The sequence below is a fragment of the Acyrthosiphon pisum genome, chromosome X, assembly GCF_005508785.2.
Source record: "Acyrthosiphon pisum isolate AL4f chromosome X, pea_aphid_22Mar2018_4r6ur, whole genome shotgun sequence".
Taxonomy (NCBI): Eukaryota; Metazoa; Arthropoda; class Insecta; order Hemiptera; family Aphididae; genus Acyrthosiphon; species Acyrthosiphon pisum.
Genome location: NC_042493.1, coordinates 18,103,714 through 18,122,633, shown reverse-complemented (window position 1 = coordinate 18,122,633; position 18,920 = coordinate 18,103,714). Strand labels below are relative to the sequence as shown.

The 18,920-nt window shown below is 29.1% G+C and overlaps 1 protein-coding gene across 10 annotated transcripts in view; it reads left to right on the top strand.

Annotated features, from left to right (window-relative positions):
* LOC100162689 (trehalase) overlaps positions 1–6,117 on the top strand; it is a 131,210-nt gene extending 125,093 nt beyond the window's left edge. For all 10 annotated transcript variants that reach the window (XM_029491709.1, XM_029491793.1, XM_029491695.1 and 7 more), the window contains one exon: positions 4,812–6,117. In XM_029491709.1, the coding sequence (XP_029347569.1) occupies positions 4,812–4,917 (106 nt within the window). In that variant the 3' untranslated portion in view covers positions 4,918–6,117. The remainder of the gene's footprint in view (positions 1–4,811) is intronic.
* The last annotated feature ends 12,803 nt before the right edge of the window (positions 6,118–18,920 follow it).

Below are 18,920 nucleotides of genomic sequence, written 5' to 3'. Positions count from 1 at the left end.
ACATATATTGTTTTATTTGCACTGTTATAGGCTTACATACATATTTAGTTTTGTTTTTAATAATTGTATGCTAAACATGTTCATTAATCGTCTTTTAAAAGTGTACCTATCTAATCTAATCTGTTAGGTAGTTATTATTATTAATATTATTATATTTTTGTCAAAAGCCTGTATTTTATAACGTTTTGATTAGTATTTGTAAGAGTTGGCTTTTGATTGTTTTTTTCCCTCTTGTTTCTCTACGATACTTGTATGATAATTATTATTACTATTATTATTTTTATTATTATTACTATTATTATTTCGCTACTATCATTATCCATTATGATTAAATAATTTAATTTAGTAGTTATAATATATTAGAGAATGGATATACTTATTTATTTAACAATGTTGTACAAAACGCGATGCGATCACGTTGGTTCGGTTACCTACCCGTTCATATTACATAATATTATTATTAATTATGTGTATTGGGCACGCGCAGTATATTGCGGTCGTTATATTCATATTATTATTGTGATATAAAAATCTAAACGATATTTACGTATAATAATTCGTGTATGTCATTTACCATTAGGTAAATCCATATACATAATATTACGCATATTGTGTGTGTAGTGTATTATTATTACTATTGTAATATACTGTAACAACTAACAGCTAATAACCGGCTACCGAACCAACCGTACGTCTCATCGTATTTTTTTTTTATTATTATATTACCGTTAACAATATTTTTTTTCTAGTAAAGTTTGTTGTGTTTTTTTTTCATTTTCACCCATAACATAATAGTATATAATATATTATATTACCTATATTAATACCAATGCATATACATAATTTATAGCGTAGTTTGGTCCGGCAATCGTTGTACGAAAGGGATATCGCCTGTAATGATATATAATATTATAATATTGTGTATGTGCGAATCTCTCGTGTGCGTTGTCGGACGTTTGTTTGTAGTCTCACAGTGACGTTTACCAAATAACTTGTATTGTATCATATAATAATATATGTATGTACATTGTACAAATACGTATAGTATTATTATTTGTACATTTATTTATTTTTTTCATCTAACTCATATCCAAATTCAAAATATTACATATGATGTTTATACATAGGTATAAACGTATATGTATACCTACGTTTGTGTACCTACATATGAATTATATATTAATATTGTTGCGTATACGTTGAATTTATTAATTTACACACATATTACCCGAATGTTGTGACTTATGTTATATAGATACAGGGTTGTGAATTGAATGCACTAAAAAAATGTTAAATATAAGCATGTACCTATCAACTTTAAAACAATGAAAATTGGCCTCATAGGTAAGCTCCAAATATCCCAAAATATGCAAAAACAGCAATAGAACATCATGTATTTGTTTTAATCATAAAGTGATTAATTAAAATAAAAACATTGAATTAAAAGTACAGGCAATACAAATAACAACTTTTTAAAAAAAGTCTAAGTTTTTTGTTAATGCTGTGGTGTAAAAATTATAATTTCGTATACTTTAGTGTAACATATTTTATTGAACTCAATTCCTTTTACAAAGCAGCGACAAAAAACAAGGCATTCCAATTCACAGCCCCGAAGTTATATATATTTATTATACCTACGAATGTGGACATCAGACGAAGAGTGATTAACATCATAATATAAGTTTTTGACCATGGGTTTTGCATTACCAACCAATCATCATGTTACGTTTACCTAAGTAGAAGTAATTTGAACTCATAATAATATAATATTATTTAGCGCTTTGACCCCCAGGAACATAATATTATGCATATACTAGTTGCAAAGTGTAAACGTATTCAGTCGTGTGTACCTACTGAGTTTAGTCTAATACATTGTAAACAACAATAACAATACACCTACATCTCCAATTAATAATTATAATATATACCTACCTAGTTTTGTGCATGCTTAGTTGTTGGTGGGCAATCACCGTTGTTGTTTCGCGTAATTCAGGCTTAAATCATTCGCTGTTCACACACGCACACATACATTATCGACATCATCTACAGGTAATATAATAATAATTCATTTATAATATAAACCTATTACTAAATAATATTATTTAATAGTTTTTGATATTTTCATGTGAGTTGTCTTAGTTTTTGTATTATTATTATTATTATTATTATTAATGTATTATTATGGTATTAAAATTGTGTTACCATCGGTGGCGCCGCAGCATTTCGCATTTCACACAATGCCGGTTGACGGATTTGCAAAAAAAAAAACACTTCACTGCACTACGACTCCCAAGTCCCAATTATAGTGGGGGAGCCCTACATCGCCACCTGAGACGGGGTTTCGGTGTATATTATAATAATATATTATTATTATTTGTTTGGGCTAATTTATTACGATAAATCGATTAACAAAGATAATAATGATGCTTATTAATAAATGGAAATTAAATTCGTATAGCCGTAAAAACATTCTGGTGGTTATTGATCGAAGATATTTTAGCTGACTATCAATGTAATTTACAGCGAACAACGATAAATGATTTTTTTCGTTTAACAGATAAATCTAGAGAGCCTTATAAGGGAATGGTCAACTCGGTGAACATTTTTTATTGGTTGGCTGTTACATTATTGATAGTACAAATTTTTATATTTACCTATGTTCAATTGTTTTTACTCGATAATTTAATTTTAATAAACAGGGTAGGTAATATATTATTGTACCTAATTATGAAAATTAATTTATCTATTATTATTTATTATTTACATGTTTTTTTGTATAATAATGTAATACCAGTATTAATATTTTGAGTTATAGCTAATATGTATTATATGAACAAAGATAATATACCTAACCATAGTATACCCATACGGCATATCCTATTATATAAATATCTTAGTTGTTGAGATTCAGTAAGCATATTTGTTTAATATTTTATGAATTGGCTGGTATATACTATATATTATACTTGTCTATACTTTTTTTTAAATTTAAAAAACGCGGGAATAATTTGGACGATTCATGGCTGATATAGTATATTATATAATCCTCTCTTATATATTAATTGGTACTCTAGATAAATTGTTTGCACAAATTATATTGTTGTGGACGTTAAATTATTGTGTTGACGTTATTCTGTAGGGCTGATTGTCGTCCATTATTAAATTAGAGCGTTTTGTACAGTCCGCATGTTAGACTGCCTAAAATAAAATATTACTACGATTTTTCTGCGGCCTGTGGTGGGGGGGGGTCTAACAACGTTATATAGAGAAACTACCCGGTAACAGCCCTATAAACAACTTTCTGGGCGACGATTATGTCTTTCAGCTTTAAGAACGGCACCGCCTACCCACTGACCCCGCGAGGACGCATGACATGTCGAAAACAAAACATTATAGGTTCACTCCAATAATAGTGGCGAAACTGTATAAAAACACATCACCGTACCGTACGGGCTAGGGTAATAAGTCCTACCTGGCAGTAATAATTAGTACACTTGCGTACAAAAGATGATAGCCACTCCAAGATTTGTTATATCTGTGCATTTCACGCATTCTCGATTTATTTGATTTTTTGAACTCAAACTACTTAAACGATTGTAATATAATATTATATTGTTATGTAGAGGGAAACATATTATATAACGCGATCATTGAAAGCAATTTTTTTCGAGTGATTCTCAGAGAAAAAAAAACTTCACTCTAGAAACCTTTAAATAATACTATCCATCTGTTCACGAACGTGTTTTTTTCGAAATAACCTGAGAGACAAAAAGTTAAGACTTTCTTGTGGCGTTCGCTCAAGTCGATTAGATTGGCACTTTACACTACATATATACACCAACACACCGTTCTACATTAGTAGGCGAAAATCCATTAAAATTTTAGCAGGGCTAACATTTTTAACATCAATGTCAGCGGGCTTCGATCCCACACAACTAAAAAAGGAGGGGGCTTGACGGACTTATACGTACAGCTCTTGCGCATTTCACGCTATGATAGTATTGGTTTCAAAATAAAAAGCATTCGTCATACTTATCGTCATACTATATATAGTAGCTGTTTAAACCCCCAAGTGTTTTGTTTACTGTTATTTGCCAAAATGTATGTTACCATATTTCTTATTTTGGATCTTGGTTTGTTAGTTATCATCGGAAAATTCGGGAGACCCTAAAGTTAAAATCCCAAATCGTAGGTGATATTTTCAGGGGTCGGACTCAGTGGGGTATTTTTTTCTTATTAAACATTTTTGATATTATACGCGTCCTTGCATACCAACTGTGACGTATCGACAACCAGAAAAACCCGAGCCATATCTTTATATATAATATATCCCTGACCATCTTATGGTGACCATCGTTCGACTTCACGGCCAGCGATTATCTGCGAAGGTTTTATCTTTTTGTGAACTTGAATTTTTTTGTTCGTTGTATTGAATATACATATTACATACGCTGTAAAAATATCGACCAAAATAGGAGTGGAGTAAAATAGCTAGTAGTACATCGTGAAATTATAATTTGTAATATATTATGGACTCTACTTGCCAAGTAAACTAAAATATTCATAATAAAATGTTAAAACCACTTTTTATTCAATGATTGATGATACAAAGAGAATAATGTGCCAAAATCAAATTCACTCGTTGACAAAACCTAAGCAGATAATCGAAAAATCTATGCGGTGAAACGCAAATGCATAAAATAATAATAATAATAATAATAATAATTTTATAAATTATAATACATATTATATTAAGAGTGTAATATTATTATACTCGATGGGTAATTTGTATTTTTATCTATATCTTTCAGGTTCGCCGTGTACAAGAAGCGATACCAGCTTTACGCGTCCGACCGAGCCCTGTGCAAGAAAATGTGCGGCGGCTACACGGAGCTCAAAGACCTGACGAGCGACTAAAAACGTCGACGACCTACCACACCGTCCGTCGTCCATTCTTCGTCTATTCACTGCAGCCACTCCTCGACGGAGTCGTCAGGCGCCTGCGCGTCTCCATAATAATATAATATTATATAATATGATATTATCGTTCCCGTCCTCCGTCAACCCCGTAACCCACTTTGCCACTACCCACCCACCCAAATACACCCTGTATACAAAATGATCCAAATATCATACACCACTTGTGGCAGGCCGCAGGTTGCAGGTTGCGATGATATTATTGTATTATTATAATACAAACACGTACCTATGTTAATTACAGTACGCCGTAGTATTTGGCGTCCGGTCGACGTATTTTCGATGTTGTTATATTATTATTATTAGTATTAATATTATAATTATTAATTTATTATTATTTATTTATTATTATTAGTAGTGAAGTAGTAGGACTATTAGTAACGATAACGTTGTGTTAGAACATACAAAATATATATTAAGGTCGACGGACACGACACGAGTCATATTATAAATGTAGATATTATGACGGAGTTCGTATATAATATGTAATATAATATAGTTTGAAAGTATTCTCGTGGTCTGAATGTACGAAATATGTTTATCGTCGATTTTTTTTTTATATTTTCAAAACGCAACACTGCACCACTTAGACTCGGACCGATGTCAAACATTATTCGACAGAATTCGCATGAATACGATTGCCACGTGTCCGTTTCGCGTTCTGTTGTACCTCCAATATAACATAATCGCTAGTATTATAATAATATATGATTGTACATAATATTCGTATAATATGCATCAGATAGGTGAATATTTTAACCCACGAGGTTAGGTACATATTTTTTTGATTGCGCTCGTATTTCGAACGTGCGATTTGTGATTTATTTAAAAATGATTATATTTTCCAGACTTGCGATATGAGTATCTCAGGAATATAACTATTGCCTTGTATATAATATGCTGATTTGTTCGGTTATGACGTGAGTAAAATTTTGGATTTTTCCGACTGTTCGTCGTTGACTCAAACCGAAAGCGACGACAGTGCACATTCTGTCGGACCACCTGCGCTGTAATAATAGTAGAGATAGGTCATAGGTATTTCGGTTTTATTTACTAAACATTTTCCACGCAAACGTGCGTTTTCCTATTATTTATAAAAACTATCGAGTTTAATGTCGTTTGTAGATTTCTTTTATAGAATATAGATCTACGTAGGTACTATACAACCGATTAACAATGTTTTATTGTTATAGTTTATAACACGAAAAAATGTAATCATATTCAAATGCCTACACGCGATTTAATGTTGGAAATATAGGTAGGTGTGTGATGTAGCCTATTTATATATCTGATTGTTGGCGTAATAAATTTAAATAAATAAATATATTTATTATGTACAAAACTTAAAATAGTGCATTGTAAGGAAACAACCCCCAATAGACATCCAAGTTAGTTGGACATAAATATATTATTTTTATTTGAACACTATTTTTCTTATACAATTACTAAGAGGTTTCAAATTTCGATCACTTTGATTGTGAGAATATTAGGTAAATCGAGTAACAATAGCGATGATGCTGTGTCGTAAAATGTTATTATTTACCATTAACTACTATTACCGCAGACGAAATATCGTCGTTTTCAGTAGATACCTATATAATATTATACTATAGGTATACGAGTAAAATGTATACCGTACCTATTACCGTAATAATAACCGTTTCGGATTTAGCTGCGAATCGATCATCCATAAGTCGTGATTAGGCAATTATCTTACCAACTAAAGCAAAAAATATCTAGGTTATTAATTCATATTTTTGGTGGTATTCTTAATACGATGATAAAAATAATAATAATAATAATCTAGTTCAATAAATTATATTCGTATATTATAATATGCTTCTTTTATCTCGAGTAGGAATAGGTTAGGGCTGGTGGTATTTTCGGTATTTTAGAATACCGGTATACCGTGAATTGATAATTACTGTTGTTACCAGACATACCGTATAGCTACATTTATTATTCATTACTTTTATATAACCGTATTGACATAATATAATATTGAATAGCCCTATCCTAAGTTGGAAACACTAATACATTTACCGAGTTTATGGTATTTTTGATAATTACTGAAGCACGAATCGTACTTGCGGTATATTCAATAATTACCGAAAATACCGTACAACCGGTAATACGGTAAATACCGGTATCAAAATTTGAAATACCGTCAGCCCTAGAATAGGTACCTATATAATATATATTATAATCATTCCTAATAGTAATTATAGTAATAATTATAATGAAAAAGTTAATGATCAAAATAATTTCGATACGCGTAATATAAGTATAAAAATATTTACGTATATTTTACTTTAGCAGCTAAAATGTATTTACTGTTATACAGTTTTTATTTTTTTTTAAATATATATATTTTTCAAATAGTTTAACAAAAATGCAAATATTATTGTAATGCTTCTAATGTCAAAACTGATCAATTTTCTAACTCATGCATCTGCCTTTAATCAAATGGAATTAGTAATAAATAGTGATAAATTTACATTTCATATTCAAGCATTTTAAATAATATATGTTACAAGGTAATCGAGTATTCTCCATTTCTCCCGGCGGTAGTCAATCATTATTATTGTTAATTTTATCATGCCAACAAAAAAAAATAATATATTATCTGGAAGGTTGGAAATAATTGTATGCTCTTGCTGCCCCAGAACGGTTCGATTAAATTTGTAAGGGCCGAAAAGGTCCAACTGTCCAAGGTAGTCCACCGTATAATACTCAATAAAAAATAAGTTATAGTTATCCAAAAAGTGTATTGAATTACGAAGCTAATTCAATTACTAATATTTACTATGTTTCTCTGTGTTTAAATAGTTCTATCACACAATAGTATTATTATTAACGTTTATTAAATACTTGGCGTAAATCTAATATAATTGATTGGAAACTAAAAATATCTATGGTTTCCCGTGTCCCATAATAACGATGCAGTGAGTACACTATGGTATTAATTTCATTTCTGCCGTCCTCCAGGTCATATTTAAATCGTTTGTACGACAAAAATGGGACGGTAAAAATATTCGCTGCTCAAGTCTTGAAACGCCTATAATCGTTTGCAAATGTAAGGAAGGCAAATAAAAACAGTGCTGAAATATACACCCTATCACTACCAAATGGCACCCTTTTGGGTTCGACACCCCCTCCCCCCACTCTAGTGGAATAAATAGGTGTTGATAAGAGGGGCTATTTTAATCCCCACTCTTAAATACTAAAAAAGCAGCTAAAATTCGAAAGCTAACATTCGTAGGATACATTATAACTTTAAAGCCCACTCCCGCCATTGTTGGGCTATTTAACGATATTTTAATGTTTGAAAATTGTATGAAACTATATAATATATCTACACCAAAATCATATTACTCAGACGCATATTTAGCGAATGTTTACTATCTAGAATATAATAATATTCGCGTGAGTACGTGACTGTAATTACTGCAATTATCGCGTAGGCACAAAAAACATGTTTATATATTATAACCTATTATAATAAACAGAATTTAATTATAATAATAATATATATTATACATAATATATAGGTATCTATATTACGTGCTCGACCACGGTAGGACATTTCGAAGTCATTATTTTTACTCTAATCGTATAATATTCTCTCAGAAATATATCGTACACAATATAAATTATAAACATATAGATACACTTATATGGTATATTTTTTGTTTGTAATAAAGCGCTTTACAAATTATTTTGATACATAAAATATTGTGCATTACTGTTGTAGCTGTATAACTTTTTTTCGTAAGACAATCTTTTTTCATTGCATACCTATAGTATAATACTACAATAATGGGTATGATTATAATATATTACTATTATAGCTGTGACGTTTGCGAATTTTTTCTCTTTTCCTTAAATTCTTACGATAGGTATATTACGACTGATAGATAATTAGGATCGCATATATACCCGTATATAGGTATATATTAGGAACCGCGCTGTTTCTTGTAAATTGTAATAATATAATATTATATTTTTAACACGTGATTTTGTGAATTGTTACCTATAACGTGATGACCCGATGACCGTATCGGCAGTACCTTATTGTGTATAAATGTATAATGTCAATTGCGTGTTTGTATAGATACAGACGTGTGCTATATTATATTGTTAATTTGTTTTGTTGATTTTTGTAAGGTTCTCGAATGCAATGATGTAATGTGTTGTCTACCCTCTCGACGTGTAATCGGCCGGCCGAGTCTTTCGAAAATATAAAATGTACTCCTATAATATATAATATTAATTGTGTCGAAAAACGCCGTGACGGGTAGACCGACAGTGTTATTACTTATTATTATTATTACGATTTATATAGTATTATAATTACTATTATTATAAGCCGGTGTACCTCACCGTAAGTATAGTGGCTGTTTATAAAAATAAAATTTAAAAAATTTAATATTTCATTGTTTTATTACTGTTCTCACTTTTCATTATAGCTGTTGTAGTTATTAGTTTATTAGTTAGGTACGTACCAATTTACCAACTCATTAATATCTTCATTCTTCGGTTTATTGTATAATTCTTTATTTTTTAGGACGATTAGGTACATCCAGATGTAAGCAGTAGTTGAGTTACAGAATTTTGGTCCAATTCATAAGGTCCTGATAATAATTAGTCAAAAAATGTTAGTCCTATGCTATTTTAGTCCAATCTATTTTGTCCTATAAAGTGAAGGCCAGAATGTGGTACCTACAGTCCAATAAATGTTTTGTCTAATGTAATGCAGTTCAAATTACTTAATTTAAAAAATGTATTATTTAGACAAATTTTAAAAATTCTACAGAACTGTATAACTTGAAATCACTGTATATCTTAGAGCATTGGTTTACCGCTTAAAACTACACAGTGATCCAAATACTGATGCAATAAACTCAATACCTACATTTACAATAAATGTGTGGTTCAACATTAAAAATAATGGACTAATTTACATTGTACAAATATGTACATTGGACTTAAAAAAATAATGTTCAAAAATGTATATTGGACATAACTAATAAATAAACAAACTAAACAAAAAATAATATAAGATCAATATTTTTGTAACCAGTGGTTGATATACTTATTTGAAGAAGCTGCAGAAGCCTCGGATCTATTTTCACATAAGTAATATCATTTTAATGATTAAAATATATACCTAATCGATATTAAAAAAAATAAGAATAAACTGATAGATTTTAAATGGATTTCCAAGATAGGCAGTCTTGTAAAGTAGGTATCTATTTGAGTAAAAGTGTTAAAATACTTTCAAGTACATACTAAAGGTCTCAAATAGATATTTTGAATACTTATTCTTTTTAACTCATATATTTTCTATTTTAATTGTACTTAATCACGTAAAAAATCATGAGAATTTATATACCAGTTAATATATGTATTTTTTTTTACTGTGAATTCAAATACTTTGACAAATAAAACAGATGAGTATTTTGTAGTTACAACAAATTATATGATGTAAAATGCTTTATAAAATTAACATAACAATTTTGAAAGTATTTAAAAGTATTTATAAAAAGTTTTTTAAAGTATTTGTATTTGTACTAGAATACTTTTTTATCCGAGTATCTGCCTATTGAAATACACATTTTAAATACTTTTCAAAATAAAACAAAGCAAGTACCTAAGTGGATGTCACTCTGCTGTACAGTAGATTACAAGTGAGTAATTGTATAATGGTTTGTATTAGACTTGAATTAAATGATATAATATCATTGTATAAGAAAAACAATTCTGAGCGGAGACGGTATGTCAGTCTAGATATAAGACATATTATATACTTATCTATGGTATTAAAAAAGAAATTAACCTATTATAAATTCCAAATTAATAATATCACAATATCCATTAGGTACTTATAACGCGTTATACATCAACAACAAACCGTGATACTATCATAGATAATATATAATAGTATACTTTAGAAATTTCAACTACCCACGAAAAATATACAATCATAACAATCATTTTCGTCAATTATACGTATTCTGTCAATATTTTAACTTTAGATGCTTATAAAAAAAAAATATGACTATGGATTTTAAATTTTTTTCATCTGCCATTGAAACAATATTAAACTATGATACGTTTTGATACTGTAATAAATCTGTAATGAAAAACTGAAAACACTAGAAACGTTTTTTTTAACGATTGGCCTGGAGGTGGGAAAAAATTGGCCTCTTTAATTTTTTGCACACCTTAAAAAAAAACTGAAATGGCGCCCCTGTGTCGCTCTGCTGTACAGTAGATTACAAGTGAGTAATTGTATAATGGATTGTATTAGACTTGAATTCAATGATATGATATCATTGTATAAGAAAAACGATTCTGAGCCGAGAGGGTTTGTCAGTATGGATATTTTATATTGTTATTATTTTATTTTATCATGTAAGTTGAATTAATATTATAATATTATAATTTTTTATTTGTTTCTGTGGTGATAAACAAAGCGTTAGAAATTAAAATCCTATTTTTAGCGTTTTTTTGTAATTTTTCGGTGATTTTTACCATGGCATTATATAACTATTGAGAAAATTGAAAAAATTTAAAGTAAACCTCTCTAAAGTACCATCTTGCTAAAAGATAAGATACCCTATTTTAAAATCAAAGACTCCTTCTGGTAGAAATTTTGTATACAGGATATAAAAAAAAATAAAAAATAAACACCATCCGCTCAGAATCTAAAAAAGGGATCTGTATCTGTACCTACTTGAATACTTTTAAAAAGTATACTTTAGTAATACTTTTACAATTACATGAACGCCATTAGGTATATTATATCCTATATAGTGTCCTACATACAAAGAAATATAATGTGGAAGATCCAAAATAATTTGGTACCAAAAGTAATACTTAATACCACTGTTCCGGCGAGGAAATAAATTTGAGTGGACTGTAGTTTTTTTTATATTTTTGGTATATTCAATGTAGAATAAATATTATAATTTATTAATAAAGGTACCGCGACAGTAACCAAATATAATAATTTATATTAGGTTTGAATCGTAGTAATAATGTGTATGAAGTCCATCTGTGCAAGTCTGCCCTGGGTGGGTCTTGCTGCAGAAAGCTCCGTTGAACACGCACTGACTAGATTTGGTGCTCCGCACTCGTATTTATAAGCTTGGTTTCGCCCGCTGCGTTGACTGCTGCTGCTGCTGCTGCTGCTGCGCCGTCTACTGCGTTTTGCCCTCGTAGGTCCGTATGCGATGCGGCCGGTCCCGTGTTCTGTGACAGCCCAGTCAGCCACAGAACACGACACCGACGCGGCAGCCTATTTATTCATTTTCGCCGAATACCCGGGTCATCAAAACCGATTCGTTTTGAGCAATTCGTAACTGTACATTATTGCAACCAGTGACCCTTGTGACCGAACCGGTCTGACCCGCGCTTTGCATTATATATAGATCCGGCTGATACAGTCGTACGCCTCCCGACGTCAAACGTGCTTGGTGCAGCGTTTTATTCGTGACTATCGGCACACGATAGTGCCGACCGACTGTATTCCGAATCTCATCATATTATGCACAAACAAATAGTTGGCTGACTGCCCAGTGTGATATCATTTTTAAATAATTATACTACCCTTAAGAAAGATTATGATGACATCGGAAAATACTTCGCGTGGCGCGAACAACCACATCCATAATTACAAAACAGAAATTAAACCACATTTACAAATATATTATCTAAAAGTATAAAAATATTAAAAAAAATTGTCACTTACTTATTAGTTATTATTTGTTATAAATATCAAAATAAATTAAAATGGTATTTCTAAAAATGTATTTTGGATTCTGAGCGAAGCGATGAATATATTGATTCTACAATGATGTGTGTTTTTTTAATTTTTTTTTTTTTTTGTATCTGTGTACACGATAAGTAGTCGAAGTAGTGCTTCGATTTTCAACTTTAGTATCTTGTTCGATGGGAAAGTGAATATTGTTAGTGCATTGGGATAGTCAAAATTTAAAATTCCCAGTAATTTTCAAAAGCGCCAAAAAACAAAGGTAAAATTAAGGAAAAACGGGTATTTTTACGCAAAATCGACTTTGGGTTTTGGTGTAACTTTAAAACAAATTACTGTAAAAACATGCAATTTTCACTGGTTGTTTATATTTGAATTTTCTATACACGATACAATTTAGATTTGTTTTGAACTGTTATAACTGTTTTTTTTTATAAGCATTTAGATATACCTAAGCATGATATAAACATCAAGTTCAAAAATTGACAAAATATGGAAAAATCACGAAAACTATAAAATTATTTTGAGTTAAGAATTTACAAAAAATTTTCTTTTGAAATCTAAAATTTTAAAATGTAATACAAGATTGCTTATAAGATTATCTACCTTTATAAAAAAAAGTTTTTATAAGAAAGTCAAATTAAATTTTTAAGAGCGTTTGAAATTCAAATTTTTACAACATTGGATTGGTACTCATGTGGCGATTTTCTTATTTTGTTGTAATTCAAAAACGAATAATTGTAGATACATGGAAATATCACTGAATGTTGATTTTATCAATTCTTATACTTGATACAATTTTTAAAATATTTTAACTTGTTTTGAGCAATTTACGGATAATTTCATATTTCAATATTTTTTTTTTTTTTCTATGAATATCAATAAAGTTTTATCTGTTGGGCCAAAAAGTGTAAAAATTGAATACAAGGTTCCTGATATATTGTTACAATAGTAGTTGAAAAATATTAAAAATACATAAGCACTTTTTTTTTTTTATAAGCATTTAAAGATCGAATTTTGACAAAATTTATCAAATTTCAAATTGAATAATTATTTTGTGGTTAAAAATGAATAAAATGTTCAACTTTTATATCTAAGGATTGAAAATTTAAAACAAGATTCCGCGTAAGTAGTTAATTCTGTTACCAAAAAATCTAAAAAATACATTAACACAGTTTATTTTTATAGTCATTTTAAGTTCAAATTTGGTCGAAATTACATATTAAAAAACCTAGAATAACTATTTTAGTTATTTTGTTGCGATTGTATAATATTATTCGTGGGTACTTGAAACTTCTAAAGTATACTATTATATATCTATGATAGTATCATGATTTGTTGTTGATGTATTACGCGTTATAAGTACCTAATTGATGTTGTGATATAATTAATTTGGAATTTATTATAGGTCAATTTTTTTTTTTAATACCATAGTCCATAGATAAGTTTATAATATGTCTTATACCCAGAGTGACATACTGTCTCCGCTCAGAATCATTTTTCTTATACTATGATATTATATCATTGAATTCAAATTTAATACCATTCATTATACAGTGACCCACTTGTAACCTACTGTACAGCAGAGCGACATCCACTTGCCCACCTTTTTGAATTTGAATGTACCTTAAACCCATTCAATCATCAATTAGTTGGTCGATGTGATGGATTTCTTCGATTATACTGCAACAGTGTATATTTCAGGTTTCATAGTTTTTAGAATGATCAAAAAACTTAATTTAAATGATTTAATCCCAGTAAATTCAGTAGGTGTTGGTATATTTAATCAATATATAAATTATTTTGTACCTAATAATGTATTTTAAAAACATAAATGTTATATTTAGTGTAAAATATAGGTTTAATTGTTTAATATAAGGTTTAGTTATAAAACAATAATATTAAGATAGACTGTCTCATTAAATTTCTATGTATGGTTTTTAAAATATTTAGTTTTTAAAATACATAGGTAATAGTTTTCTTATAGAACTAATAGAATAAAATATAATTTAATATTGATAGGTGATAGGTTCCATGACAATTTTTTTTTTAGATACCTATACAAATTAACAATACATTACAACGAATAAACATAATTGTTAATCAAAATACCTATATCAAATTATATCATTTTTCATTATTGTAAATACAAATAATAACATATTTCAACAGACTTTTATTACATTACAAATAAAACATTAATTTTAAAAAAAATGCATCAAAACGTTATTTAAAAAGTATCTATAAAACATAATAAAACTTAATTATAAATCAACTAGTAAATAAAAACTGTAACGCATTTTAACAGTCTAACGAATAACGAATAAAAAATAAAATAATAGCATGTTTAAACAATTTTTTTTGTTTGGGCTAAATTCAGTCATTACTCTTTACTTTTTTTTCTTGGTTTTACTAAAACTAATCCATATGAGGCAATGCATCATACAATCTATGGTCTATGATAATCATAAGGCATTATGTATTTCAAGCTTTGAAAATCACTCCATTTGTCTAAACTAAACCCACATTTTAGAGTATTGATGAAGCTTGGGAAACTTAAAAATATGTTCATGAACAATTTTATTTGGCCTTCTTGGCAACTTTTTTAAAGTATTGTTATAGTTCATTTTATATAAAATAACACCTCTTGTACAGTATTGTATAGCTCATAAATCTGTAAAAACTAGGTCAGAAACTACTCTTCCTGGCCTTATTGACTCATTATTGCTATAATCAAAAAAAAAAAAGTAAATAACAATTTTTGAGATGGGTAAATTCTGGCTTCTAAGTTTTCTTAAGTGTCATCAATGACACTGTGTACACTGTCACACTCTATTTGAGTTTGACCTTTCTCTATAAATGTTTATGTTATATTTATGTCATATTTTATGCTAATATGTAATAAAGCATTTTATATAACACAATCCCAGTGAGGTGTTGTAAAATCATCAGAGTAAATAATAAATGGTGTTAAGATTTTCTTTAAAGTTTCTTCGATAACATCAGTCAGACATGAAGCAAACAAAGACGCTACTAATTCAGCTTAACTCTCATCAAACCAGTAACAGAGGCTATCATTAGTAGGGTAAATTCATTATTTTTACATTTTTACTCCAAAAAAATTATTGATGATTTGAAACTAACTTTAACTTATTATTGGAATATGTCATTCGACAGTCAACACATAGTTTTTGGATGCTTTACATGACGACTAAAAAAAAAAAAAAGGTCTGCAAAGTTTCTGACATGCGAGGTAAATAAAATCAAACGAAACATTTTGATTTGACAGTGATCAAAAGGTTCGCCATCCCTGGTATAGATAAAAGAAGTTGTATAATTTTAAAATAAACAGAACTTGCTTGTGAAATAGATTACGGAAGCAATTTTAGTTTGTACTGCCATTAAATTATAAGTAAATCAATTGCATTCACCAGCTTTTGCAAAAATGTTGTCCTTGGATTTTTCAACTAGGTATTCATAGGGATTCAATGTTTCCTCGTTTACATTTTGTGAACTTTTGTGGTCATACCTAATAACTTCAATATTATAATGTTTGGTATCATGTTCAAACGTTTTGTTAAAATTATTATATTCAAAGTGTTTGATATCATTAATGTTTATTGTATAATTATTTGCATCATCAAAAGGTATGATAATCTCAAAATACATTTTGCATGACAAATAAGATAGGTATGTCAGCAATATTATCTATGGCTATACCATCAATATTTCCAAACTGTAAAAAATACCTATCCAACTCTTTAAAAAGAAGAAAATAACAATTAGTAGAAGGAGCTCCCCAAAAAAAAAACAGAAAACCATCGAAAAAAGACCCAAAAATGGATTATTCATTGACTTTTAAACATTGCTCTAACTGATTTTATTAATTTTTATTTTTATTACAAAACAGGCCATGGCCCAAAGTACTTAAGTACTTTGTACTTATAAGTAGATAATAATAATAACAGGGAAATACATATAAATTACATTGACATATAAGGACATTGTTATGATTACAAAAAATAAAACGACGGGTCCTCATAAGCAATACACATCATTCTGAATATTGGGTTTACTACGAGTAATTTGTGGTGCAAAGAGGAATGAAAAACGGGTAAGTTGCTTGGGAGTGGAAGCTATAGATTTTAAAATTAAGCTGACTTAACAATTACAGGACAGTCTATAGTCATTTATTGCGTAACGTAGGTTACACTTGGTTTGCAGATAATAAATAATAGATAAATAATGATTCAACAGGGATTTTCTCATCCTCTAAACTTCAAGAAAATATTAATAGCATTGTTTTTCCAAATGGATGGAGCATGAAATTTGTGGAAAGTTGTTAATTTTTCCTTTTTGTATTGTTAAAACGGAAGAACCACTTACAGAAAATTATATTCCTACTCCTATTTTATGTAAAAGAGTATGCTTAGGAGTAAATTTAAATGTTTAATGTTTTGTTATGAATATATCAGTTAATACAGACCTTTTTGGATTAAATAGATTAAATTGTAGTTAAGACTAAGAAGATATTTAAAAAAAAATTTGATACTAGTATTATTTGTAAAGGATATAAATTGAAAGAACAATTTCTACATACTAAATCAACATTTACAGATCTGGTTGATAATCTTAGACATAATATATGTCCACTCATCTTGAACCAAAATAATGTAACAAAGCAATACGGACGGTTATTTGTAAAAGGCTCCGTTTACAAAAGTGTATAGCAAACCTTACATATACAGGTAATCAATGAAACACAGATTAGATTGGTATTTTCTTAAATCATTGAACACTTAACAGATCTAGTTGATTTTGGTCCAGAAGGTGACAAAGGCAAAACTTTTAGTGATAAAAGGTCACTATGTTTTTTTAAAAGCAAATCATAGATTAGTATTTATGTTCATACCCTTGGAAGATAATTATGCCCACCCCAGTAACCAATTGGTGTTTTTGCATCAAAGGGACCGGCGCAAGGTGTAGTACTAGCTCAGTTAGTAATAAAAACCAACACAGTACTTGAAAAGGTTATAGGAGCATTTATTTGTAAAATTGTAAGTGATAGAGCAGCATCAAATTGAAAATTTTGGAGTGAAATGGGAACATGTGGAAAAATGAATAAAGTTAAAAATTGGTTAAAGCACCCATCAGATGAGACCGTAAAATAAGTATGTTCTTTGATACACCACATATTTTTAAGAATATCAGAAATAGGCTCTATAATAATAAAGAGCTCAACGTTTGTTGTTTTGTTGGTGTATTTTAATATTTGGTTTGTATAACTATTTTTAAAATTAAAATAAATCACTTAGTATAATACCTATGCTAAATAATCTAAATATTTAATAACCCATGAAATAATCTCAAACATGCAAAAAAACTTATCCAAAAGACATTTGTGTCAATTTTCATTGATTTTTAAAATTTTAAGCAGCCATTAAACATTTAATAATTTAGTAAACTCTAGATGTTCATTTCACTATTTAATTTTAATTTTAAACCAGCCATCATTGAATTGGATCTACCTTAAACAATACAAAATAATGATTGTATTGTTTCAGAGCATATTTTCAGAGATGGCTTTTCTGCTTAAAATTATTTGAGTTTACTGCGTTGATAACTAAAATTTTGATTATTAAGAGGACGTGATACCCGCATGTGTTGTCTCCGTCTTACAAGTACATAACATGGCAAATTTTACGCTCAGCAAGACACGTGTAACTCTGTTAATTTAAAAATTAGAGTAAATTAATCCCTTATAAAATCTAAAGGTAAGATTATTACTTAGACAACCTCATGGGCTTTTTATAATATTTTAATTTTTAAGCTAGTTATGAGTATTTTAAAATTGTAAATTGTTTATATATCTCAAAGTAATCATAACTAGCTTAAAAATTAAAATATTATAAAAAGCCCATGAGGTTGTCTAAGTAATAATCTTACCTTTAGATTTTATAAGGGGTTAATTTACTCTAATTTTTAAATTAACAGAGTTACACGTGTCTTGCTGAGCGTAAAATTTGGTATGTTATGTACTTGTAAGACGGAGACAACACATGTGGGTATCACGTCCTCTTAAATAAGTTTAATAAGTTCTTATATTTATTTAACAATTAATGAGTTGCATTTTAATCATGATCTATATTCTATACAACCACAGGAA